Source organism: Colletotrichum truncatum (assembly GCF_014235925.2).
Source record: "Colletotrichum truncatum strain CMES1059 chromosome Unknown Contig_0005, whole genome shotgun sequence".
Lineage (NCBI taxonomy): Eukaryota > Fungi > Ascomycota > Sordariomycetes > Glomerellales > Glomerellaceae > Colletotrichum > Colletotrichum truncatum.
Window position 1 is genome coordinate 2,236,666 of NW_027222402.1, and position 24,136 is coordinate 2,260,801.

Genomic DNA, 24,136 nt, shown 5'->3' on the forward strand with positions numbered 1-24,136 from the left:
CTGCCTTTACAGCATGCCAGAGACGGTTGCGCCAGGCTTTCCGTTTTGCAAGATAATGGAAGCCAGGTCTAGCATGTTAGTGTGAATCGGGGGGCCACTGCCCGATCTGAAATTCCTATAGCAGGTAGCTTCATGGCTTTGCGACTCATAGGTTTATCCCATTTCTTGATTCAGGCATTCTGGCTCAGTGTTAAATCATGATTGTCCAAATAGCATTGTCAAGCTTGATGTTCGTTTCATTACGCGTTGTTCTAGTCTAGCTTCGACCGTAGCCCCTGAACGCCTTGCCAAGCCGGCATGGTATCCATAATGATGGATCTATGTACCTCCAGGCCGCACCAAAAGTTCACTACACCTGTCCAAGGCACCTATATATCTATGCAATTATGTCCAGAAGCCTTAGTTGATTTCGGCCCAAGCCGCACGAGCCACAAGGGCAGCCTTGCGAACCTCACGTACGCGGTCACCAGAGGCTTGCGACAACATACGGCGGACATGAGATGCAGAGTCGAGCAGATGCCTGTGCTCAAACTGTGGGGGAAGAAGACCCAGAAGACGGATGACGAGGCATCGGCATTGCGCCTGGTGAATGCTAGAGTGGTCGAACGGCATGTAGCCAGCTGGCATCCACGAGGAGTCATCACTGGTTCGAGACCCGCCTCGAGTGCAGATTGACATGCAAGCATCGATTACACTCTTCAGGAACGGCTTGATGCGATCGGGTGACTTTTGTGCAATCTGTTCCAAAACTTGGAGGCCGGCTTGTACATCTCCGCCAGAAGGCAGGTAGCGAATGGCACAGAGGATTAACCTTACCAGGTCCTCTGTGTCATCTTCATAGATTGCGAAGGGAATGTGCTTGACTGCTGCGAGTACCGCAATACTGTAATTCGCAGCTATCAGCGTGTCTTCGGGGCTGTTGGAGCCGGCCGGCCAGGCCTTGGCCAACATCGGTTTAACGAGCTCAAAGTAGGCCCTTTGAAGCCACAGAGACTTGACTTGTCCAAAATAGTCCCTCTTCAGACTCTCATAAGGGGCAAACACAATCTCAAGATTGCGAGCAAGTATATGGCCAGTCTCTCTGTTGGCAGGTCCCTGTTGAATAGCCGATAGAACCTGCTTGAAGGCGTTGCCCGTATATCGCCTGAGAACACCGGCGGTGATTGCATATACTGGCCTTGCCAGATTGGCACGAGCCTGGGCTGGGTTTCCTCCAGGAGTCCTGTTCGCCTCGTGCTCAAGAAAGCCAGTTTGGCTCTCTTCTTCCTTGGACAGACTTCCATCACCGACCACAAAGTTCATTTGATGCTCTATCATGGTTACAATCTCGCTCAGTTTCTCAATGGGATATTTGTTGGCCAGTATAGTCAGGATGGCAGAGACAACATGGCGAGAGCGTGGTGATGCTGAGTGATCACGCGATAGAAGTCCGGCAATTAGGATTTGGTGAGCAGTTCCCCTTTCAACCTAATTGGGGGTCAATGAATTATTTCTTTTTGATATATGGAACAAGACTTACCAAACGCTGAACCACTGTGGGGTGCAGAGGCTGAACAATGCCCAGGGAAAGCACGACAGTGCGGCCGTGACTAAAACCACTAATCGGAAATTTTGGAGGGTTACGCATACTGTATGAGCGTTCAGGACTGAACGTTCGAAGCATTGCGTCTCGTAGGTGTGCATTTGCCCAAGGGTGTACCTGGACAGGATCACTGTGAAGATATTCATCATCGCCACGGAAGAGGGTCACAACCTCTTCATTCAGGAGCAAAGCAGTCTGTTCCAGTTCGTTCATTTCCCGAATGACAAAGGTGGCCATAGTTCCAATGAAATGTAGATAGCGGTCCTCGAAGCTGCGGCCGTCCGGATCTTTGCTGGTAAAATCACTACTGAGCTCCAATGACAGCTCAGTGTCATCGGCGTAGCTGATTATCCTGGTGGTGCGTCTGTAAAGCTGTCGCACGACAAACAGACTGATGAGGATAAAGTCTCCATGCAGCTCGTCACTTGCATTGTCCAGACCTGACTCCTCGCTATCGATGTCCATCGTCTCCCCAACGGCTGCGGGTTCGGACTTGTCATTGTCAATACGAGGTAGAACAGGGTATCGCCCTGCAACGTAATCAACCCATGTCTCGGGATGGAATCGTTTGTCGTCGAAATTGAGTGCCTCGGACCGCGGGATATATGCATGCGTTGCGTCGCGGTAGTACCTCATTGTCATGTGGATTCCAGAGGCAAACACTGACCAAACTTGAGGTGGGGCCTTGACATCAAGCATCGACTGCAAGTTTTTGAGTAACATGCTAAGAAGAAGGACATAGTTTTCAAACTTCCTCCCTTGCCGAGGTACCTCAGAACAGCTAATGAAGGCCAGCTTGGGGATGACTTGCTGTAGTGTTTCAACCAGGCCTATGACTGACGTTGTCTCGGGAGAAGCAATGTACGGCTCACATATCCTGAAGCTTTCCTCGATAAGCTTACTCAGGGCTGGCGGGTAAGCCATAGTAGCCTTCTGGAGAGCAACTACTGCCTCATCGACCAGATTGGATCGAAGCTCGTCCGTCGCGTATCGCTCTGGTGCTTGGAGGATGACCTTAGCCAGGTCGTCACAGATCTCTGAAAGCGTGGCTTCGGGAAGCATGGGCTGATTGGAATGTCCTGTTTGTGCAGCACGCTGGCAAACCATCAAACCCATGCCCTTGATTGCTTGCTGTCCAATAGTAATTTCCTCCTTTTGCGCTCCTTCCTGGACTGCTTGTTGGAACGGGGACAAGTATGCTTGTTTATGCAGCGGCGCAAGCATTGGCTCTGTAGACCTGAAAGCTGCAGCATCTTCTGCGTTGAGTTCCACATCGCCGCCAATGAGGACTTGACGCAGCTCGAGTAGGGAGTTGAGCAAGATCAGCAGGTTCTTCGTGTGCTCAGGCGACTTCGTATGGCGTAGATTTTCCTTAATATGGGTGACGGAAGGGGCAATCATGAGAGCGAAAGCAGACGGCTTTGCGCTGTGGACGCTAATAAGAAGCTTTCCCGAGGCTGCCGTGTAAATTGGGTTGGCCAGATCCTCCAAACAGTCGCGTTGAACAGTAAGAGCGAAATCCCTTAGTTCATCCCCAGTAAGTCTTTTGGCGATAGTTCGAATGACTTCCAGAGTGGCATTAATGGTGTCCTCAATTTCTCCATTACGAACTTCGTACTTAAGGCTGCTCCAAATCTTTTCGACGAAGGGGGTAATGCCCTGTTGAACGTGCTCGTATTTGTTCAAACACGCGGTCAACGTTTTGAGGATATCAACCTGTCCCGATGTCAACAATAGACCCCTTCGTCACAGCCGAGTCATTTACCTTAACGTTAACAGTTACACTATCTCCCTGGTCTAGTCGACCAACCAGGTACGGTATAGCCTTGCTCGCCACGCGGTGATGAGCCGAGAAACACTCTCGCAGAGCAGATTTCAGGTCGTCAGCGGTGATTCCCGATGGGTGCTGCGATGTCCTCAGAGAAATCGGAAAGTATGCTGAGAAAATGCTGAAAATCTCATCGACGACTTCTTGTACAGGCGCGTAGTCAACCAAGAACGTCTTCAAAATTCCGAACCAGATCATCAGACATTTCGGGTCTCGCTCATTGCGGCAAAGCTGCAGAAGCTCCGTCATGAAACCAGCAGTGGTTCCATGCTGATATTGCAAATCACTTGCAACATCGGGGTTGGTGACCAGATGGTCCAAAAGCTCATATACTGTGGCACGGGTCTCTGCGACCTGATTCTTAAAGTCCTCACCGAGACTGCATACGCTGAGTATGATATCATTGCCTTTTTGGGGCTGGAAAGCCTTCATACTCGCTGTTCTATCGAGTGCCTTGGCTGCCGGCATGATGCCAGCTTTGTGATCGACCTTGAACATGCTACCAAAGAATGCAACAAGAAGGTTGACTGTAAGACTTGTTGTTAGCAATCAGGACGCTCGGCGATAAATATCAACTTACCCTGGTCTGGCTTGAGGAAGGTAGGGTCCAGGTGTTCTAGAGTTCCGGCTAAGAAGCTCAAAGCTAGAGAGGAGAATGGTCAGCATCCACATTCTTGCGCCTCGACAACGAGTGCCTTCACCTTTGGACCGGGCAATAACGTCACCGCTTGACTCTCCATCCTCGCCATCTTCCATTTGATCATCATTGGCGCTTGGCATCCATGGCCGAATGGACTCAACCCATCGTGCTACTGGATTGCTGGGCCTGGGTGCTGATTGGATTGCTAGAATCTATAGTCAGCACTCTACTCAAGTTGCTATGCTGGTGCGAGTCCCTCGGACAGACGTACCTGCAGCAGCCTCTTTTGAAATTTCCAAATGCCTGTTTGCATCATCACTGAGGACATACTCTAACGCCAGTTTCCGAAAGTCCGCCATGGCTTTGAATTGCGTTCAACCGCGCGGTCTAATATGGCGTGCTTTTGATTCAAGAGATCCCAGAATTGAGGGCTGGTTTAATACACCGACGGTTTTCCTTTCATAAAAACCCCTTATGGCGTGAAGATTTGTTGACAACCAAGGTAAAGGGAGATGGTAGATGAGGCTGTGTTTGAGTCAAGGTGTGAAGTTGCGATGCCCACCCACACTTGGTTGTGAACGTCTCCCCGCACCTGCTCAAAATGCCTGCTGTATATGAGGCTGAGAGACCGATCCTGGGTTCTATTCTGTCGAAACTCTCAGTAAAGGTGAAAAGGGTGGTGTTGTGCAAGATATGCCGGTTCAACGGCTAGGTTGTTCAGTAAATCACAATAGGCGATATTGACTTCACGTCACTACCGAAAGCCGGTGATGGACTGGCTGTGAGATAATTACTCAGGCGTTGGTGGTGGGGGATACACTTTCGGAAGGCGGTGTATATCTTATCAACCTTATCACGACCTGGAGGAACTAAAGTCCGATAACGGTAGTGTTTTGAACCTTGTTTGTTTTTCTTTTTTTCCTGTTGAATTTCCTCTAGCATTTGCACTAAAGCAAACCGTAGCGGTTAATGTCTAAGAAAAATAGCCAATACCTACTGCCAAAGAGGTACAAAAATTGGCCTTCTAAGTTGAAAATTTGCTCCGATGAAAGCATTTGTGTACTGTTGTTTGCAAGTTCAAGTATGTGCTCGTAGACGAATGCATAGCGGAGCTAGTCCTCTTTAGGCAATAGATCATGGAGGGGTAATACCAAGCGCAAGGGCCGCGGGGTCCTCTCTCAGCAAGGAAAAAAAATTTGGAGGTCGAAGTCGGAGCGTGTGCCCCTCCATAGACTCAGAGCCATTCACGGTCATTTTACGGAACCGTCCTCTTTCATTTTTATCGCCTCATTTTACTCTCCTTGGCCCAATTTGAACCTAATCAACGTCCTCGCTCGTCTCAAGAGTAAACGTTTCTCCTCAGTGAGTATTCCAATTCCTCGCTTTCATTACCCCAAGAACGCGACATCGCGGGGTTGAATATGGTGGGGCTTTCACGAGTACTAATCTGGAGGTAGACTCCGACAGGCACTCACTCAACTACCAGATAAATAGTAAGTAATCATTACGATCCAGAAAGACACACTAATTGACTTTCTACAAGGCCACATCAAGTGTCTTGACGATCACAACTTGAATATGGCTTCTGAGGTCCCCAAGACGTGCAAGGTCATTCTGGCCGACACTATCGCCAAGCGCCTGCTGGCTGAGGTCCATGAGACCCTCGCCAAGGTGCAGGGCAGCGGTGTTTTCAAGCCAACCCTTGTGGCCTTCCTTGCCAACGATGACCCGGCTGCGCTCCAGTACGCCGAGTGGTCTCAGAAGACTTGCGTAGAGAAGTAGGCGCGCCCTAGCGTGTTGCAAAGTCATTTTTGCGGGAAACAATGTGCAAAGAGGTAGCTGACAAGAGCCTCTTCAGCGGCTTCAACTTTGATCTGCGTCGTGTAGACAAGGAGGCGCTCGAGGAGAAAATCCAGGAGGCCAACGAGGATGACAAGGTCGACGGCATTATCGTCTACTACCCCATCTTCCCCGGCAACCCCATCCACGACAAGTATATCCAGGAGACTGTGTCGCTGGCTAAGGATGTCGAGGGTCTTTGCCACAAGCACATCTACAACATGTACCACAACGTCCGCTTCCTGGACCCGCCCCAGAACCTGCGCAAGTCCATCTTGCCCTGCACGCCCCTCGCTGTTGTCAAGATCCTTGAGCACCTGCAGATCTACAACCCCATTCTCGCTTCCGGCAACCGCCTCTTCGGCAAGACCATCACCGTCATCAACCGCTCCGAGGTTAACGGTCGCCCCCTAGCTGCCCTGCTCGCCAACGATGGCGCCACGGTCTACTCGGTCGACATCACTGGTGTCCAACTTTTCACTCGTGGACAGGGCATTAAGCAGCCGCGTCACCAGGTTACGAACAAGGAAGGCTGGGGTCTGGAGGAGGTCCTGCCCATCAGCGACGTCATTATTGGCGGCGTCCCCAGCGAGAAGTACAAGATCAACACAGACCTCATTCGCGAGGGTGCCGTATGCATCAACTTCTCGTCCTTCCGCAACTTCGACGCCCCTACGGTGAAGGAGAAGGCTGCCATCTACGTTCCCTCCGTTGGCAAGGTCACTATTGCTTGCCTGCTGCGAAACTTGGTTGTGAGTATTCATCCATCACAAACATGCTTACTAAAAGGCAGACCACTAATTGTTACAGCGTCTCATTGCCAACCGCCCTACGACGAAGGATAACGGTAACGAGGACGCCAGCACTGCGCAGGCCAGAAGCGAGGCCTTTACCGAGGGCTAAGAAGGTTTCTGAGGTTCGAGAACACGCCGCAAGGCTAACACGGGGGGCGAAAATTCATAAAAAGGGTTGCGGTTTGGCTTAAAAAGCATTCTGATTGTTTATACCTGATTCATCATACGGGAGGATCATTGAAGTTCACATCACGGCTGGGTAAAAAGAAAAACAAAAGCATACAAGAAATGGGTATAGGCGGAGACATTTCAACATAGAGAAGACATACACACGTTGTTTGTGGCATTGTCAATGGGATTGGTACTTGCATTAGATCAGTCAAATTTTTACACGAGGAAACCGAACTTGGTAGATTCCATGCCAAAAGCATGAGTAGAAAGAGCATACACACATGCCATGCGTTACGACGCGGCATCGCGGTTCGCCGACATTGTCTCGACATTGTCTCGTTGGGAGGAGGGAGGAACAAGCCGGGAGCGGAGGGTTGACGCTCCGTATCTGAAAACACACCTGCGGCGGGCTATAAATCCGGACCTTTTCACGGCGTGTAAAACCACACTCTGTGTTCGTAACAGTACCGGTGTCACGGCGACGATCACGGCTGCTTGACGTGAGAGTTGTCGAACGCAGATCAACTACCAGCTGCTGCAAACCCAAACCAGGGTATATTAAACTTTTATCTTACATAAGAAATGGATCGGCCAAGACAGGATGAGTACCAGATGAGATGTAGTCAGGCGATGAGATCCGGGCGCAAGCCCCAATCGCCGGCGCGTCCCTAGTATGTGGCAGATTACATCCGCATACCACCTCAATCTCCTCTTTGGTTTACACATCCATGGAATGATTTTACGACCCATCATCTACCTGTATCGAGCGATTGACTATCCCAAGCTGTGCAGTTGGAAGAAGCCTGTTTCGGGTATCACGTTCGCAGGCGTTCCACCTCAAGTTTTCTCTCACATTCCCCATGCCAGTTCTGGAATGCTAGCTACGCTGGCATTGTCCAACAGTTCGAGCACTACAGGGATGCCGCCAGCTCGTCGAGAATCGCAAGATCGCATCCGAATGTTTCTGCAGATTGGCTCTGCGCTCAGATTCTACGCGAGGCAATCCCAAAAGGCAAAAATATTACCAGATTAACGAGATACTACAAGGGTAGGAGATATACGTAAGAATGATAACAGCCATCTCAATGGGTGTCTGCAGCAGATTGAAGACCAATGGCGTCATTAGTTTGAAAGTGCAGGAGAAACGGCAGGCCAGATGTGTAAGATGCGCTCGTATTATGGAGGTGAGTCTTTGGCCTCACTGGCGACCATGTCATCGGCCACTTGCTCCTCTGGGTCTAGAGGTGTTACAGGCAAATGCATCCAGGATTGAATGCAACACAGTGTATCCAAAAGGAAAGGAGGCCGGAAGCGATGGTGTGTCCAACAATGGGCTGACATGCTTGTGTAATTTGCGAGACATTCCAGAAGACCCAGCAGCTACTCTGCTTCGGCTGGACCGTTGGTGTTAGTAGTAAAATGTTGGATTGGTAGCTCCACCTGCAATCGGAGATTTGTGCGATCTGGGATTTGTGTGCTCCAAGCAGCTGGGAGTTCGACGCCAATAAAGACCGCTGTGGCACATGAGCATTCCACGAGCCGTCCACGAGGCTGAGCCGTAGGCGGCAAGTGTCACATGTGGTAGGACCTGAAAGGGGTTGTACTTGTCGCCAAAAATGGGAGGCTGATATTCGGTCATCCAACATCCCTTGAACAAAGGGGGCACCCATCTCCACAACGTTACCGGTGATGATTTCGTTGTACTGACATAGTAACATTGCCCGGGTCTGCCTCTATTATACACTACTACGTACTGCAACGCAAACCCTGGCCTGGCACCTTTGATCGGAACGGTGCCATTTGTAATGATGACAGACGGGTATGGATGATGAAGTCCAGGAACCGGCTACCTACACTGCTGGTTTGATACGGTGTCCCCGCGAGAAGAACCAGCCAAATTAGGGGCACCCACCACCCCGATTTAGTATCTATGGCATGCACAAAATAGACCAGAAGAGTCAGGCACGTCAGGGTCTGGATGCGGAAGGCTGATCAATTGCCGAAATTCGTCTTACCAGAGCTGTTATGACTCCACCGTGCAATACTGTTGAACGAATTCCCACTAGAAAGCAGCGCTGTTTCCGGCAGACTTTTCCCCCTCTTCTCGTGGGGATGATCATCAGCTCTTTCACTTAAGGCCGTTGAGCTTTAGTTCTCAAAGTGTGATCTCCGTCACAGCAAAGATCGTCAAGATAAAATAAGCTGTTCCTCAGGGCGATGCATCCACTCCAGGGAATAACCATGATTCCCTTCATGTCGCTACCAGGCCACGGACTCCAAGGTAAAGCATATCAGTCGTGTCGAAAGGCTACAATATCAGTCAAGCTCAGACGACGTTCCTTCGAAAGGCCGATAGCTGCAGGTAGTGACTGAGGGAATCCACATTGAAAGTTAAACTGAGGCGGCGGACGAGCACCGTTAGACCATGTAAGTCACAGCTACGATTTCGGCAGGGAGCTTGAGAGGTCGTTCGGACTATGGTGGGATGCAGCTGAAAGAAGGTCGCCGGAGGTTAGGGGACAACTACGGACTTCAGGAGCCATCACTTGGGTAGAAAGGTGTTTATCCCGCTGCCGCGGAGCCCACCCGCTGGTCAGTGCTTAGGAGCCAAGGCGTTATTAGCCCCAACGCCTGGGCCCAATCAGCCTGCAACTTCATTCGAGTGAGACTTTGCTTGACGGGCAGGAGCCCCAGGACCTTGAAGAAGGAACATTGCACAACAAGGCCGCTTGTCCCAATAAGGGCTAGGCGACTCAGGCACCCACGTAAATGATAACAGCGTCTAGGATTGGTGGTATCTGAATGGTATGCCAGGGTCCTGGACACACACACACGCACACACGCCTTTTCAGTCCTTCACAAAGTCTCTCTTCCCAGGCACCCAGGCTTCAGCACCAGCAATGTGGGCCCCCATGTGCGCAACCATGCTGCAAGCCACTGCAGCCAAGGGTGCAATCCAGGGGGAACCGGTCCAAAACCAGGATACGCGACCATGGGCTCCGCTTCTTTGTTGGAGCAAGAAATTTGGAAAATTTTACGAAGAGGAAAGGGCTGCCAGACATGGGGAATGCCTGTTCTCTGACTGGACCTGCGAATTACGACTACTACTAGTACTATGTACAGGTAGCTGGTGGCACCCAAAAGCGAGTTAGTTGGCTGGAGCGACATCGATTCGAGACGAAGACCCAGAAACAGTACAGTTCTTCCAGTCGTGACGGAAGTACAGATATGATGCCTTGTCTCTCTCACACTGAGTTATAGGGAAGTGAGTGAGTGAGTTCGCTGCCCACTTCATTCACATAGCCTCATCCTGGAGTAACGGACAGGAGAGAAACCAGGCCATGGAAGACGGACATACTAGTAGAAAACGCCTCTTTCCATTGACGGCTCCGGGCTGGGGTGACGGACATCCACCTGCTGTCATTGCTTAATTGATGATTGTCTGACCGTGCTTTGCTTTTCATTACTTTTTTCTTATTCACTCACTGCCCGTCGATCCTTTCCGAGGCCAGAGTGTCTCTCGGCAGTCAGGTACAGGCTATAGCACCCACTAATACCTCACGGAGGACCACGCACTTGACGGTCCTTTCAGGCTCGGTCTAGCCTCCGCGAGTCACTTGGTCAAGCGTCAAGTCAATGTCAAGTCAAGCCCGTCTTCCAAGCCCGTTCATTCGCTTTAACTCGTGCTATGTAGGGCACGATCAACTCGTGCGCATCCCTCGCCATTTCTTCCATGCGTCTCGGCATCATAAACTGTCACCCCGAGTATCTTGAGCCTTTCTACCTCCTGCACTGGCGAGCTGTCCTCGACCCTAGACTGCTCATCTCCCGCAGCCTGTCAATCTTATCATCCTGGCCCAGGGCACCCAGCCGAGATCAGCCTGCGAAAGCAAACCCAGAAATCATTATCTGCTCGCTGCGAACTTCCACCCTCCATCTCTAGCTACTCATCTTCTCGTATTGAAGTTGTGCAGTCTGCAGGTGTCCATTACTGCTGCTGCACCTCAGCGAGAGACAAGAACAAGCCCCAAGACATCGGCCGCATGTCTCACGGCCTCCTGATTGTCTTGATTGGTCGGCTGCCCAGATCATTTTAGACATACCCGTACCTTTACCTTTCTGCTGGGCCCAGTCGCCTTTTCGCGCCCACCGCCGTCAACTGCAACCCCTTAAACCCAGGGCCGTCGCGTCGCCCCCCAGCCGGATCCAAACAGCCTGAGCCAACGATTCGAAGAGGAGGAAAAGAAGGAGAAAGCTGTCAGATTTTGTCAAACGTCAATCACCATCAGCCCGTCAACTTTTCTGACGTCGAATCTCCGATCAACGACCCTCTGAGCAGCATCTATAGCTTCTCAATCCGGTCACCTCCCCGAACCCGAACCCGGCAGCTTGTTTGCCTGTTTTGCGCACGCATACGGTCTTTGACCCCCCACGAACGACGTCTTGTTGCCCGCAAGCGGCCTTTCAGTTTATAGCCTCCTTCCACGTTCAGCACCCGGCATAGCTACGGCACCCCTCATTTCGCATATTTACAACGAAACCCCGGGCCACTTGTTCCCAGCAGTCGCTTTCCGTCATCTATAATCAACCTATAATATTTCTGCCTTCCCAGGTCGTCATCTTCCGCGCTTCGTTTGGAGCGAGTCCGGTTGTACCTAGGTTCCGCCGCAAGCTTGACTTCTGCGCTCGACCCTGGGAAACGGAATTCCGAATCAGCTTTATTTCATCCGACACTACCAACCAGACGGCCCACGGATCAGGCTGACTTTAAGATTGGTCTGAACTTTCCCAAAAGTCTGCCCAAATGCTTTCATCTTGTCTTGTATTCGTATACCAAGAATAAGTGTCCAATTGAGTTTACTGCGCCTTCGGAGACTCACCAGTTTAATTGCACTCAAACCGTCTTGTTGGTTGGAGCCCGACTCGGTCTTTTTCCCACGACTCCACGGCCACTGTAACGACAATCAACGAGCGCGATCCAGATAAACAGGCGCCCAGGAGGCCACACAACCAGACCTGAATCGCTTGTAAAACTTGGCCAACGCGACCATGGCGACACAGACTATTCACCATGGCGGCCATGCCCATTCAAGCTCCACCTCGTCATACCCCCCGCTGCCCTCTTCTCCTACTCTGACGAATCCGGATATGATTCTTCCCGACTACGATCGCTCGCCTTCCCCCGACCGACCCCATTCTCCCCTCACCATGTGGAAGAACTCTCAGGCAGCCGACATGAACATGCAGTTCCAGTTCCCTCCAAGCGCCTACATCGCCGGTCCTATTACACCCACGACACCAATCATCTACGGCAATGGAACGATGCTGTCCGATATTGGTGAGGTTACCGAGGTTGAGAGCACGCCAGGCAAAAATTCACGCCCATCTTCTATCGTTTGGGCACGACCCAGTAATCGAGGCGCTGACGAGCGGTACCCTTCGCCAACAAAGGCATATGAGAGTATTAAGAAGCGGGCGGCCCGCGCGCACGAGCGACGATCCTCAGCCGAATCTATGAGCACAGTGACAACCATGCAAGATCACAACAACGTGTTCGCCGATTTCGACGATGCAGTTAGCGTTGATGACAGCAATTTCCAGGGCGATGATGAAGAAAGTGTGGCAGAATCGTACGCAGAAGATGTTTCTGTTCATCAAGCCCATGTCATTTCACAACCCACAAGGGCATCTCTCAACGATCCCGATAGGTATTCAACCGCGTTGATAAGTCGAAGAGCCGAACAGATTCTTGCAAACGCCAAACGCAGGCTAACAGTACGTATTGTTGGGTATCCCCCAGACGAAGTTATACTAACTAGTCTAGACAATGGAGGGTAACCTTTCGAGAGCGCGAAGCTCGCTAAGCGTCTCCACGAATTCGATATCTTCGTTTGATGGTGCTGGCTCAACCCCTTCTCCACCAATGATGAGATCGACTTCTTCAGCAACTTCCCCGAACTCCATATATGGCCACGGGAGGATGATGAGTGATTCCTCAATCAACATTGAGCTAGCGAACTCGGGCGTAGTTCCAAAAAGATCAGCGAGTGCAATGGGCGCAGCCGGAGGATACCGCCAGCCCGTTCCAAACAGGAAGTATTCCTCTGACGCCACCACGCTGGAACACCTAAACTCCGGGCGAGACGTGCAACCGCGATACAAAGCGGCTCATGAGGCTGGCTTAGACACTCTGGGTGAAGACGAGGTTTCGACAGATTTCCACTCAGGGAGCGACAGCACCACCAAGCGAGAGAGTCGCTCGAGCTCTGCACTAGGTGGCCCAGCCAAACCGCTCACACGCTCGGCCTCAGCAGCGCAGATGCGTGACCTAAAAGGCCAGGTCATGGACCTTAAAGGCAAGATCTCCTCACTGAGAGAGCAGGCGCGGGCGGATAGTATGCGACGACGCAGTCTCCAGAGCTTGCGGACCCCAAGCCCTTTTACTCACTCCCAGGTCGACCAGTGGTATGCCGGAACTCAAAGACAATCTTCGCCTGAGCCATCTTCTACACCCCTGGAAGAAGAAGAAGATACTTGGAACGGCGAAGTGTCCTACGACGACGATGGTAACAAAGAGAATCATGTGAAGGAGAGAGAGATCGACAGTGGAGATTCATCGATCAAGGATGAGGAGTCTGTCGTTGGGGATTACGAAGCGGCACAAGAGGCGATTCGTTTGGAGGAGCGACAAAAGGCCCTCGAGGCCATGGAAGCAAATGCGCATATGGGATCTGACGACGACGATTTGTCCGACATGCACACCGAAGATGGATTTGAAGACAGTGTTCAGGTACAGGAGGACGACGGGTATGATAGTGAGAGTGGGGATTCCCTTTACCACGATACGTACCAGTCTCCTGTCTCGCACGAAGACCGAGAAGATGCCTTTGATTATGAGCATTTCTTCCTCCACAGCGCCATGGGCACTATTAGCCAGCAACGCATGGCACGACAGGACAGCCGCCGAGGAAGCTTCAGTTCCGAGGATTCTGTTGAGACAACACGCGGACCTTTGACGTCGTCTAATGAGTCGCTCCGCCCGAAATCGTACAACCGGAGAGGCAGTGGTGACACAACCTCGACCATGGATTCTTTTGCAACTGCGCATGATGGTCGATCCAGTCGAATCAGCAGCAGTGCTACTGAGGACGATCTGAGACAGCCCGTTCTTACCCCGCCAAGCATCAGCCCAATCAGTGAGCACACGGAGAGTCCTTCGACCACCAAACGGTCGACGATTGGAAGTATCAATGGTGGCGATGTGCTTGAGGAGATGCGAACCCGGGCGCGTGCAGGCTCGGTTGCTTTTCATCGTCCTATGAGCACCCAGGCGACCATGGGCCACCGGGCGGGAAGCGCGTCGTTTGATTCTACTGGAACCAACCGCAGCTTTCCCTTGGCGGGTAGAACGCGGGTGAACGTTGTTGGCGTCCTCACACCTCAAGGGTCGCCTGAGCTGGAGCTCAGGAGCATCTCGGATGCCCTTATGAGCGAGACTGCTAGCGTCTGCGATAAGGAGAACATCCACGGACCGGACCAGCTTGCGCCAATGCAGCAACTGGCCAAGGAAGACCAGATCCTTGTCGAGCGTTTTGTGGCTAGTCTGGGGCGCTGCGTACTCGCTTTGAGCGAAGCTGGCAAGGCCTCCGCAGAGGGCCGGATGTACAGAAGGCGTATCGACAACGCGCGCCGAATTCTAGAAGGGATGGGTGAAACCTCATGAGAAGGCGATGTATTTGTTTGAACAATGTATGTTTGGAGTATTCTGGTAACCACAAAGCGGCAGGGCTATAGCTGCACGGCGCAGCACAGCGGCTTGGTCGGGACATTGACATTTGGCGCGCAAAAACGAATAACTGATAATGTCAAATGAAGCAGGCGAGAGGTTGCAGTTGAGCAGGGAGGCTGCCGTCGTGGAAGACGTTTACTTCCACCCATAGGCTGATTGATGCGATTATAGTTTTTAGATTCGATACCCTTCTTGTACTTCTTTGGGAGCTACTCCCTTAGCCTTTTTCTTTCTTGTATCCCACTTCTTGCCTGTAAGATGGCGACAAACATATTTTCCTTTGTTTAGATGATGCTCAATATCTATGTGGAGTATCGAGTGCCCGTGTTAGGAACATGTAAGCAAGCCGTTACCGCAGGCGGTTATGTAGGTGAACAACAGCGCAGTTTTGCATTAGAATCAGTTTAGGCAGTTTGTGTCAAGTCCTCGAACCAGGTTCCCATATCTTATACAAGAAGCAAACGATGTGATTCTAGACCTGGGTCTGTTTCAAGATTTCGTCAATCACAGGTTCAATGGAAGCTATATTCAGGGCCTGAGGAAGCAAATCAAAGGCGCCATGGACCTCATCCTACGAAGAATGCCATCTCTTCCTTCTTGGAATTTTCCAGGCCCTTTTATTAATGCGGAAAGCCGAAACCTGGTGTTCACGAGCGGACGATTTGGCAAGACTTGTTGCATTTCTCAGCAAGTTGAGGCAGGCTGGACAAAGCTGCATGTCCCAGCATCCATCCTGGTCACCAGGATCGTTACTGCGGGAAGTTCAGCTTGTGGTTTGGAGGCAGAGCTCGAGCACAAGCCCATTGGTACGACGGACGAGCTGCAGCTTGGTTTATGCCAAACACAACGTGGATTTCAGATGGCCACTTTTTTGTATATTTTTCATCTCTTTTGGCATGCTATCTATAGCTAGTCTCAACTAATCCACTCTTATGGGTTTATTCTTTCCAGTCGTTGATGGACTTTCCCTTAGTCTGTCTCGGCGGTCTCAGAAGGTGCTCGGGGTTAGATTCCATAAGTCGTTTTCATCTGGCGTGCTAGTCCAGTTCCCCAGTCGCTACCCACATGCTTGTGACAAGCACCCCTTCTTCCCCACTAAAAAAACAACACGACAACCACTACTACCCCGACCGGTTCACCGCATATCGCCAACAGGCTCGTGCTCCAAGGGTCCAATTTCTCTGCGCGGCTACAACCTCACACCGCGGCATTGTTTGTTTGTCTTGCGGCGAGCCCACCACAATTGCCTTTTGGCGTATAGTTGTCTCCCCTTAAACTAAGGCTTCTCTTCGTACTGTTTATCAGCAAAGAAGACTCAATTGCTCCAGCGGACCATTCGAAGCAAAACAAACTTGCCAAAACGAACTCTCCCCAAACCCAACCACACACACACACACACACACACACACACACACACACACACACACACACACACACACACGCACGCACAGCACCCAAAAAAAAAACCTAGTCACCATACTACGCAAAACCTGAAATGTCCAAAATGGCCGATCCCTCAGTGACGAATTTTCTTCTCCGTTCCCTGCTGCCCCCAGAGGCCGTCGACTTCATCAACAAGAACGCCCTGCACCCTTCCTCCCCGGTCCAGATCCTGCGCCAGCACTTCGTCGCCGCCGCATCGCGTGCCTTCGACACGGTGTACCCTTACCTCGCGCCCGCGGTCGACGCGACTCTCGCCTTTCTGCAAGACTCCCCGGAGCTTGTGTCGTTCGGCATCCTGCTCGCGCTACTGGCCGCGACGGTCGTGGTACTCAACTGGATCCGCCGCGTCGTGGCGTTCTGGACTGCGCTCGTGCTGAGGATCGCCTTCTGGGGTGCCGTTGTCGCCGTTCTTGCGGCTGTGGTGCAGAGGGGTGTCTGGGAGACGGCAAAGGATGCGGTCGTTGTCGGCGGCAAGGTCGTGGGTTTCGCAACGGCGTTGAAGGATGTGTGGATTTCCGAGTACAAGAGATACGAAGAGGAGACGCAGTTTCAAGGAAGGAGGCACCGATGAATAACAGGATGAAAGAGGAAGATATACTAGGAGTACATTTAAAAAGGGCTTGTTATGGAACTGATATACAACTGTTTGGGCATCTGCCATGGTATTGAGGGCCGGGGAAGGCCGTGATGGCAGTTGACTCGGAGCCGCAGAGGGCATGGCTGTGGTCTAGAGGGGCCAGATTGGATATACACAGCACGACCAAGGGTGTCAGAAGAAGGCCTCGCGGCTTCAAGACGCAGGCGCATGCCGTCAGGCACATTGCCGTATACGATTATGAATGAGTCAATGTTAAATTATCAATACCAACGCCAACGCTATGCAAGCAACCCCAAATACCTCCAAAGTCTTTTTCCTGTGACTCCCCGTCCCTGGCCTTCTCTCCATCGGCCCAGGTGGGCTTTTCATGGTATGGTATAATATCCAGACCGAATCTATGGCATAATCGTAAAAGAACTTGGACCAAAGGGCCTACTCATCGTCCTGAGGTTCAAATTCGTCGTCATGCATCTCCTTGGGCTCCTGCGCCTCGTGATACTGGATGATGTCGTCAATGTAACTGAGAATAGCGCCCACGCTCTCCTCGTCCGTGACGTCCAGCTTGAGGTAGTTGACCATGCTGAAACTCTCAATGAGCCCGGCAACGGCCTTGTTCAGCCGCTGGAAACTCTTCCCGCGCATGACGAGATCCTTGTCGTGGACCTCGCCACGGCCGTCGTCGAGCTCGCTTGACGCAATGACCGGATCGTCGTCGAGAAGCCCCGTGTCGGGCGTGAGGAAGCGCTTGAGGTCCTTCTTGCGCACCTGGTCCTTGACGAGGTCCATCTTGGACAGCACGTTGAGGTGGGGGATCTCGAGCATGATCATGGCGGACATGGCGCTCAGGGTACCAGCGAAGAACTTGGCGCGGTCGACGACGAAGGTAGCCTCGAGGAGGTATGCGGCGCAGAGGCGGATGTCGAGGGAGCCTGGCTGGGAGAGGAAACGAGCGAGGGCAGGGAGAATGGGGATGTGGGTGTAGAGCTCGATCTGGCCGGGCATGTCAAAGATGATGAGGTACTCTTCCGTCAGGTTGTCCAGGGCTTCGGTGAGGAAGTCGAGGTTCTCCATGAGGAACTCGAAGCAGTAGATGAGACCGCCGTTGGGGCCGAGACCAACCTCCTCCATGGCATCATGGAGGGAGATGAGATCCTTGATATCGAGATCGGGCGCATGCTCGAAAGACTCGGCAGCTGGGTCGAGGTTAACGTAGAAGGCCGAGCGGCGGTTGAGGTTCAGGTGAGTGATGAGGGAGGCACAGAAGGTGGACTGTAAACGGGAGGATTAGTATTCCGTCTTCGGAGCCGCGGGTCGGGGAAGTGGGAAAGCTTCATTTCTCGGCCTCGGCGACGGAGGCCTGCCCGGTTTCACCAACGGAGCCGAGTCCCGGCCACGGGGCATCCTACAGGTATGGATGGGGGAAGGGAGCAAGGCATGATGGGAAGGGAACTCACCTTGCCGGCCCCGGCGGGGCCCATGACCATCACACCGTACTTGCTCATTTTGGCGTGTAGGGATGTGGTTTGAGGTTTGGGGTTGCAGGCTGCAATGTAAGGGAAAAAAAGTTCAAGTACGGGAGAAAGAGTTTGCGGTGTTGTCGGCCCAAGTCTGGTGCTTGATTCAGGATCGACCGAAAAAGTCACTGGCGCAGGTTTGAAAAGGGCAGTTTCTATGGATTACCCCGCCATGCAGGAACGAGCGCACGTCAAGGGTCACGGTGATCGCCCTATTTTTTTTTTTTTTGCGCGCCACTTCCAATGAGTCGGTGGCTGAAAACGCTAAGGAATCAAAAGGCAGTATATAGTTGGACTTCGTATATACATATAACTAACTACGTACGTTGGATGTAACTCACCTGTAATCGGTGGCCCAGCCGACGACATGCCAAGGAGGGGGGGAAAAAATTTCCTTGCGATACGGATAGATAGCTTGCGATAAGAGCTGCAGCCGTTTTTTTTTTCTTGCCGTTTTTTTTTTTTTCTTTCTTACTGTCACTTTTTGATTCCTTCGGCCAGGCATCCACTCGTTCAGAGTACAATAAGTGGCCACACGGCTTGCAGCGGAATTTCGGTCCAATGCCACTAGCACGTGTGAAGTGCGGGAGGGGCACATTCTCACCGCCCAGACGGAAGATCTGCTACAGGCCTGACTACATGTACAGGCCTAGCCTGTTTCGACAGGGGTTTCTCAGTTGTCTGACGATTCAACAATGTCGGCACGTTCTTCTACACCCTTGTCTAGGAACTTTGCAAGCGCTGAGAGAGGTATTGGAGGGATGGGGGCGTAGGCGTTATCGCAATTCCCTCGGAATGCGAGTCTGCAGGAGGAATGCGCCGAGAGGAATAGCACCAACGGGCGGATTTATTTTCCATCCTCCATAATATAGTTGACAACGGAATGTCAACGGACGGATTTACTTTACGTCCTTCGTAATACGATTGACAAGGGGAATGTTAACGGGCTGTCGGCGCGTGCCGTGGGCATTCCGATGCGGAAATGTCTTCCCCTCCTCTCGCACGCGCTCGCGAAGGAAGGGGCGCAATGCTTCTTGGCTACAAATTGCTTACGCTTGATGGAGACTCTGCAACAGATTATCAGACAATGCATTCAGTTGGATGAATGGTGACACCGGCAGAGTCAAAGACAATAGAGTTCCAGAGGGTTTCAACTCCGTGATTGCTAAGAGTGATTGCGCGATTGCATCTTAGCTGAGGCAGGCGGCCAAAAGGACACGGCAACTTTGCTTTTGCCTTCTTCCCCTCCCCCCCCAACCTTCACAGTAGGGAAAACGAAACAGAATTGAGCCCGAGCTCCTTCGGGGAGGCAAGGATGGGTATCGTTGAGGGTGCGTATTCCAAGTCACTGTGTAAATCTTAGTGTCCCCAGGCTGGGAACTCGACGGTTTGGTGTTTGGAGGCTGGGTTGGCCCCGGATCCGTTGCTACTGTATATGCTAATTAGTACGTAGACCTCGACACTACATTGTGTGGTGGTAACCACAGCGGTTCCACGGGTGTCGTTAGGTGGCCTCAAGAGGGGTGAGCCCGCAGGACGCAGAAATGCTGGAAGGCGGTCAAGGGAGGAAGTCGTGAGGATGGCGCAATCTGGAGAATTTTGGGGCCCCCCTTCGACAGGGCTGGTACATAGGGATGGAGGGGTCGGCGGGCGGGTGTACATTTGCTGTCAACAATAATTGTGTGTTACCGAAAGTATATTGCACCCGCTCCGGCTCTCGGTAGAGGTCTCCCACGAATAGTGCGTCAAATCCGCTTGAGCTTTTGCCAGAGGGGAGCGAGATTTTTCTTCCCAACCGTCCCAAGCTCGCTCTCTTTCTCTGTTCTTTTAAAACCCGAACGGCCACATTTCCCGCCCTCTCTTCTTGCTCTTTCTTCCTCTTCCACATCTACAAGCTTTACCTCTGGTCCTCTCTCTCCTCTAGGTAAGCAATTGACCTCACATTGAGCTCCAGGCCACATTCTCCACCACAGCAAGCTAACCCCTCGACCCAGAAGTAGCTTTTTTCCCCTGCTACCTTCATAGCCCCTCGGTGCCCCGCGTCGGTAGATTTTCACCGTACCGATTCTTTCTCTCGATACCTTTTCTTTATTCTATTCTTCACCTTTCCCCCCTCTTACCCCCCTCTTAAATCAAAATGTCTCCCAACGGTGTCAACGGCAACGGCATTGCCAGCCGCAAGCACTACAACGAGGGCAACTTCCTCTTCACCGTAAGATTCTCCCCTCCCCTCCCAGGCGGTGAGAAGGAGGAAAAAATCTGGCTCCCTACTAACTCTCCGAGATAGTCCGAGTCCGTCGGTGAGGGTCACCCCGACAAGATTGCCGACCAGGTTTCCGATGCTATCCTCGACGCCTGCCTGGCTGAGGATCCCCTCTCCAAGGTTGCTTGCGAGACTGCTACCAAGACCGGTATGATCATGGTCTTCGGTGAGATCACCACCAAGGCCAAGCTTGACTACCAGAAGGTCGTCCGCAAGGCTGTCCAGGACATCGGCTACGATGACTCCGCCAAGGGCTTCGACTACAAGACCCTTAACCTGCTCGTCGCCATTGAGGAGCAGTCTCCCGATATCGCTCAGGGTCTCCACTACGAGAAGGCCCTCGAGCAGCTCGGTGCTGGTGACCAGGGTATCATGTTCGGCTATGCCACCGATGAGACCCCTGAGCTCTTCCCCCTTACCCTCCTTTTCGCCCACAAGCTCAACGCTGCCATGTCCGCTGCCCGCCGTGACGGCTCCCTTCCCTGGCTCCGCCCCGACACCAAGACCCAGGTCACCATTGAGTACAAGCACGACAACGGTGCTGTCGTCCCCCTGCGCGTCGACACCATCGTCGTCTCTGCCCAGCACTCCGAGGACATCTCCACTGAGCAGCTCCGCAAGGAGATTAAGGAGAAGATCATCAAGAAGGTCATCCCCGAGAAGTACCTTGACGACAAGACCATCTACCACGTAAGTCACGCTCGCTTGCAGATGCTTTCCACAACAAATGCTAACCCCCAAGCAGATCCAGCCCTCTGGCCTCTTCATCATTGGTGGACCCCAGGGTGACGCCGGTCTGACCGGTCGCAAGATCATTGTCGACACCTACGGTGGCTGGGGTGCCCACGGTGGTGGTGCCTTCTCCGGTAAGGACTTCTCCAAGGTCGATCGCTCTGCTGCCTACGTCGGCCGCTGGATCGCCAAGTCCCTCGTCGCCGCCGGCCTTGCCCGCCGTGCCCTCGTCCAGCTCTCCTACGCCATTGGTGTCGCTGAGCCCCTCTCCATTTACGTTGACACCTACGGTACTTCCGACAAGACCTCCGACGAGCTCGTCGAGATTATCCGCAACAACTTTGACCTCCGCCCCGGTGTCATTGTTCGCGAGCTCAACCTGGACCGCCCCATCTACCTCCAGACCGCCAAGAACGGCCACTTCGGTACCAACCAGAGCTTCACCTGGGAGCAGCCCAAGGCTCTCAAGTTCTAAGTGTCTGATAATACATGGCACTGGACCGAGCAGGATTCCTTCAACAAGCTTCCTGCATTGCAACGACCTAGACGTTTATAATAATTTTGATATTCATGCGGACAGGCACTCAAATATGGCGTACGGTTCTCAACGAATCCCGGTTTCAAGCCTTTGCGGGTAAAGGCAAAACAACGAGGTCTTTTGGTAGGGTTTTCTTCAGGTGTTAAACAATAAGTTTTCTGGTCAATGGGAGCGGTGGCGTCTTTCAACAAAGACAAACAAGCGGGATCAGGAGCATATCCTGCGAATCTTTTGAAATTTCCTTTTTCCTCTGAAAAGAGCAATGCATTATGAGAGATACCCTTCGGATTGATCGAAAGGGGCAACAAACAAAGCATATACATCGGCGTTAACGGGGAAACAAAAGAACTTCAACATCTTTTCTTTCCTAGTTTTCTAGCCGACCCATCTCTTGCGGGTATGGATGATGACTGGGAGAGAGTCAGAAGAGATCATTCAGGTGTGGAAATGGGCTGTAGATAGGTAGACCATTTGGCTACCAGAATAGAGACGAGTTTCTCGAATACCTGACTTGATTGCTCATGTGGCATGTTTTCTAAGTACCAATGGAACACATGCGTTGTCAACTAATTTCGTTCTAACCAAATTCCATGCTTCACACCAAGACAACAACGGTTATGGGTCTCTAAAAGTCTCACCATTTAACAATGAGTACCATGATATCTGTCTTACCAGTGTTACGCGCCACCCGGATTACATAACCTCGTCAACTACGAAGGACGTTTTAGGCGCTTCGGAGTGAGCTCCGCGTGGAGTAGATGACTTCGGTACGTCGCTGCCCTCCCCAGAAAACTTGGAGCATAGCCAGTTGCTCGATTGGCCAACATTGGTGCCAACAATAATATAGTACTCACCAACTGAATTTTGCTTCAATATGGCAAATCAGGGGTGTTTGTTTGTTTCCTTTTTATTTTCCCCCAGGAGGTGTGGTCACGCATATTCAGCACCCGCCCAGACAGAATGGAACCAGGGAGCACAAAACATGGCACAAATCATAGCATCAGCCCTTCAACTCAGATATTCACAAAGCGTAACCAAAAAGGGCTAGAAAGTATCCGGTAATTTTAGATACCAGACTATCGGCACCACGGCATCTATAATACGCGACTTCGAGGTGACTGGGCGCTCATGGTGTGAATTGATACTCAGCTTACTTACTACAGACAGGAGTTCCACAAATTTTGAGACTACTGGTATTGCTTTTCTAGCTTCCGTCCCAGAGCTCGACTACACTATTTTCATTCTATGAGTTGTTTCCAAAGCTAGCAGCGGCCGGCTCAAGTTGATATAATCTGGCCACTGGATTTGTGACTGACGATTGGCATCGTTTTTAAATCCAGAATACCACATGCAGTTCTTCGTCAAGATCAAAATGGCATAGGTTTGGGGTGTTTCCGACTGGACAGATGGCCCGGCTACGAAACTTTGTCGTACTGGCTAATGCAAGGGGAGAAAAGATGAACTTCATCTACATTAAAGTAAATCTTGATATGAACACGCTACGATGAGGCCTGTTGAATGTCAGTGATGTGCAAGTTTGCAACTGGCAGTCTACAGATGGTGCACTTGAAGCCGATACTAGCCTTGCAAAACTTCTGTCATCTCCACCTTGATTTCTTTGGTGAGCCTTTCTCAACCTACATAAGCCGTTTGGTTCTATTGATAGCAGAATGTTGATGAGCGTCCCAGTGGGAGGCAAGCTTCACATCAAGATTTGTTAAGCCGCAGTGGTGAGTAATTTGAATCAAGACCACCAGTATTTCTTTGACGTTTTTTTGGTGATAATTCATATCTAAATAAAGCCTGTGCGGTCGGAGAAGTAGAAAGCGTGTTGGGAGTCCGTTCGTTGCCGGCTAGTCTTGGGTTTAACGGCAGCAGGACATCAAGTGCTCCCGTCAAACCTTGCACATAAACAAGCTTCCCGTACTGCTAAACCAAGAGCTAGCTTGTTTCTCTTGTTTTGAATACTTGGAAACCGGAGTTTCTCTTGCGATAGGTAGTCTTTACATCGGAAAACTGTATCCCCGAGGTTGTGCTATTAGACTGATGCCGCTTAGGGCAATGTTATTATTAAGAGAACGTCACTAATACGCAATGACCGATTTCTCCAGGTCATTTTGTTACAAATGAGCCTCTTAGGCCTAACCACAGCCTCCGATTTAACTAACGGGGGAGGAGTCCAGGGCCGGCGTCCAGAAACCACCCACCCATAGGAATGTACGAATACACTAGTATCCTACTGCCTGTTGGTTTGCTGCTGACATGAAAGCATGTCTGACAAAATGGAGTCTTCCTTGCAGTTGACAAAGGAAATATCATAGCATTATTTCTGGAAGATACTTTGAAAACTGTTGATCTCATGACGAGAGACTAAGTGATATGCAAATGGTCTCTGTCTGCGTGTG

General features: G+C 51.5%; 6 protein-coding genes across 6 annotated transcripts; 4 read left to right on the plus strand and 2 right to left on the minus strand.

Moving 5' to 3' along the window:
• Nucleotides 1-399: 399 nt before the first annotated feature.
• CTRU02_208687 (DNA repair transcription protein) lies at nucleotides 400-4,409 on the minus strand (the record flags this gene model as incomplete). The annotated part of the gene is made up of 6 exons (XM_036724896.1): nucleotides 400-1,467; nucleotides 1,520-3,298; nucleotides 3,348-3,937; nucleotides 3,991-4,053; nucleotides 4,112-4,255; nucleotides 4,322-4,409. 6 exons carry the CDS (start codon nucleotides 4,407-4,409, stop codon nucleotides 400-402), a joined length of 3,732 nt encoding a protein of 1,243 aa, XP_036583528.1.
• A 1,219-nt stretch (nucleotides 4,410-5,628) lies between these two features.
• CTRU02_208688 (methylenetetrahydrofolate dehydrogenase) lies at nucleotides 5,629-6,792 on the plus strand (the record flags this gene model as incomplete). Its single annotated transcript, XM_036724895.2, has 3 exons — nucleotides 5,629-5,828; nucleotides 5,909-6,641; nucleotides 6,700-6,792. 3 exons carry the CDS (start codon nucleotides 5,629-5,631, stop codon nucleotides 6,790-6,792), a joined length of 1,026 nt encoding a protein of 341 aa, XP_036583527.2.
• A 5,111-nt stretch (nucleotides 6,793-11,903) lies between these two features.
• Nucleotides 11,904-14,577, plus strand: CTRU02_208689 (uncharacterized protein; the record flags this gene model as incomplete). The annotated part of the gene is made up of 2 exons (XM_036724894.1): nucleotides 11,904-12,629; nucleotides 12,679-14,577. 2 exons carry the CDS (start codon nucleotides 11,904-11,906, stop codon nucleotides 14,575-14,577), a joined length of 2,625 nt encoding a protein of 874 aa, XP_036583526.1.
• A 1,561-nt stretch (nucleotides 14,578-16,138) lies between these two features.
• Nucleotides 16,139-16,657, plus strand: CTRU02_208691 (uncharacterized protein; the record flags this gene model as incomplete). The annotated part of the gene is made up of 1 exon (XM_036724893.1): nucleotides 16,139-16,657. One exon carries the CDS (start codon nucleotides 16,139-16,141, stop codon nucleotides 16,655-16,657), a length of 519 nt encoding a protein of 172 aa, XP_036583525.1.
• Nucleotides 16,658-17,116: 459 nt separating this feature from the next.
• On the minus strand, nucleotides 17,117-18,186 carry CTRU02_208690 (ATP binding protein; the record flags this gene model as incomplete). Its single annotated transcript, XM_036724892.1, has 2 exons — nucleotides 17,117-17,953; nucleotides 18,139-18,186. The coding sequence occupies 2 exons, from the start codon at nucleotides 18,184-18,186 to the stop codon at nucleotides 17,117-17,119; spliced, it is 885 nt and encodes a 294-aa protein (XP_036583524.1).
• Nucleotides 18,187-20,335: 2,149 nt separating this feature from the next.
• CTRU02_208692 (s-adenosylmethionine synthase) lies at nucleotides 20,336-21,668 on the plus strand (the record flags this gene model as incomplete). Its single annotated transcript, XM_036724891.1, has 3 exons — nucleotides 20,336-20,410; nucleotides 20,486-21,151; nucleotides 21,207-21,668. The coding sequence occupies 3 exons, from the start codon at nucleotides 20,336-20,338 to the stop codon at nucleotides 21,666-21,668; spliced, it is 1,203 nt and encodes a 400-aa protein (XP_036583523.1).
• Between the last annotated feature and the right edge of the window lie 2,468 nt (nucleotides 21,669-24,136).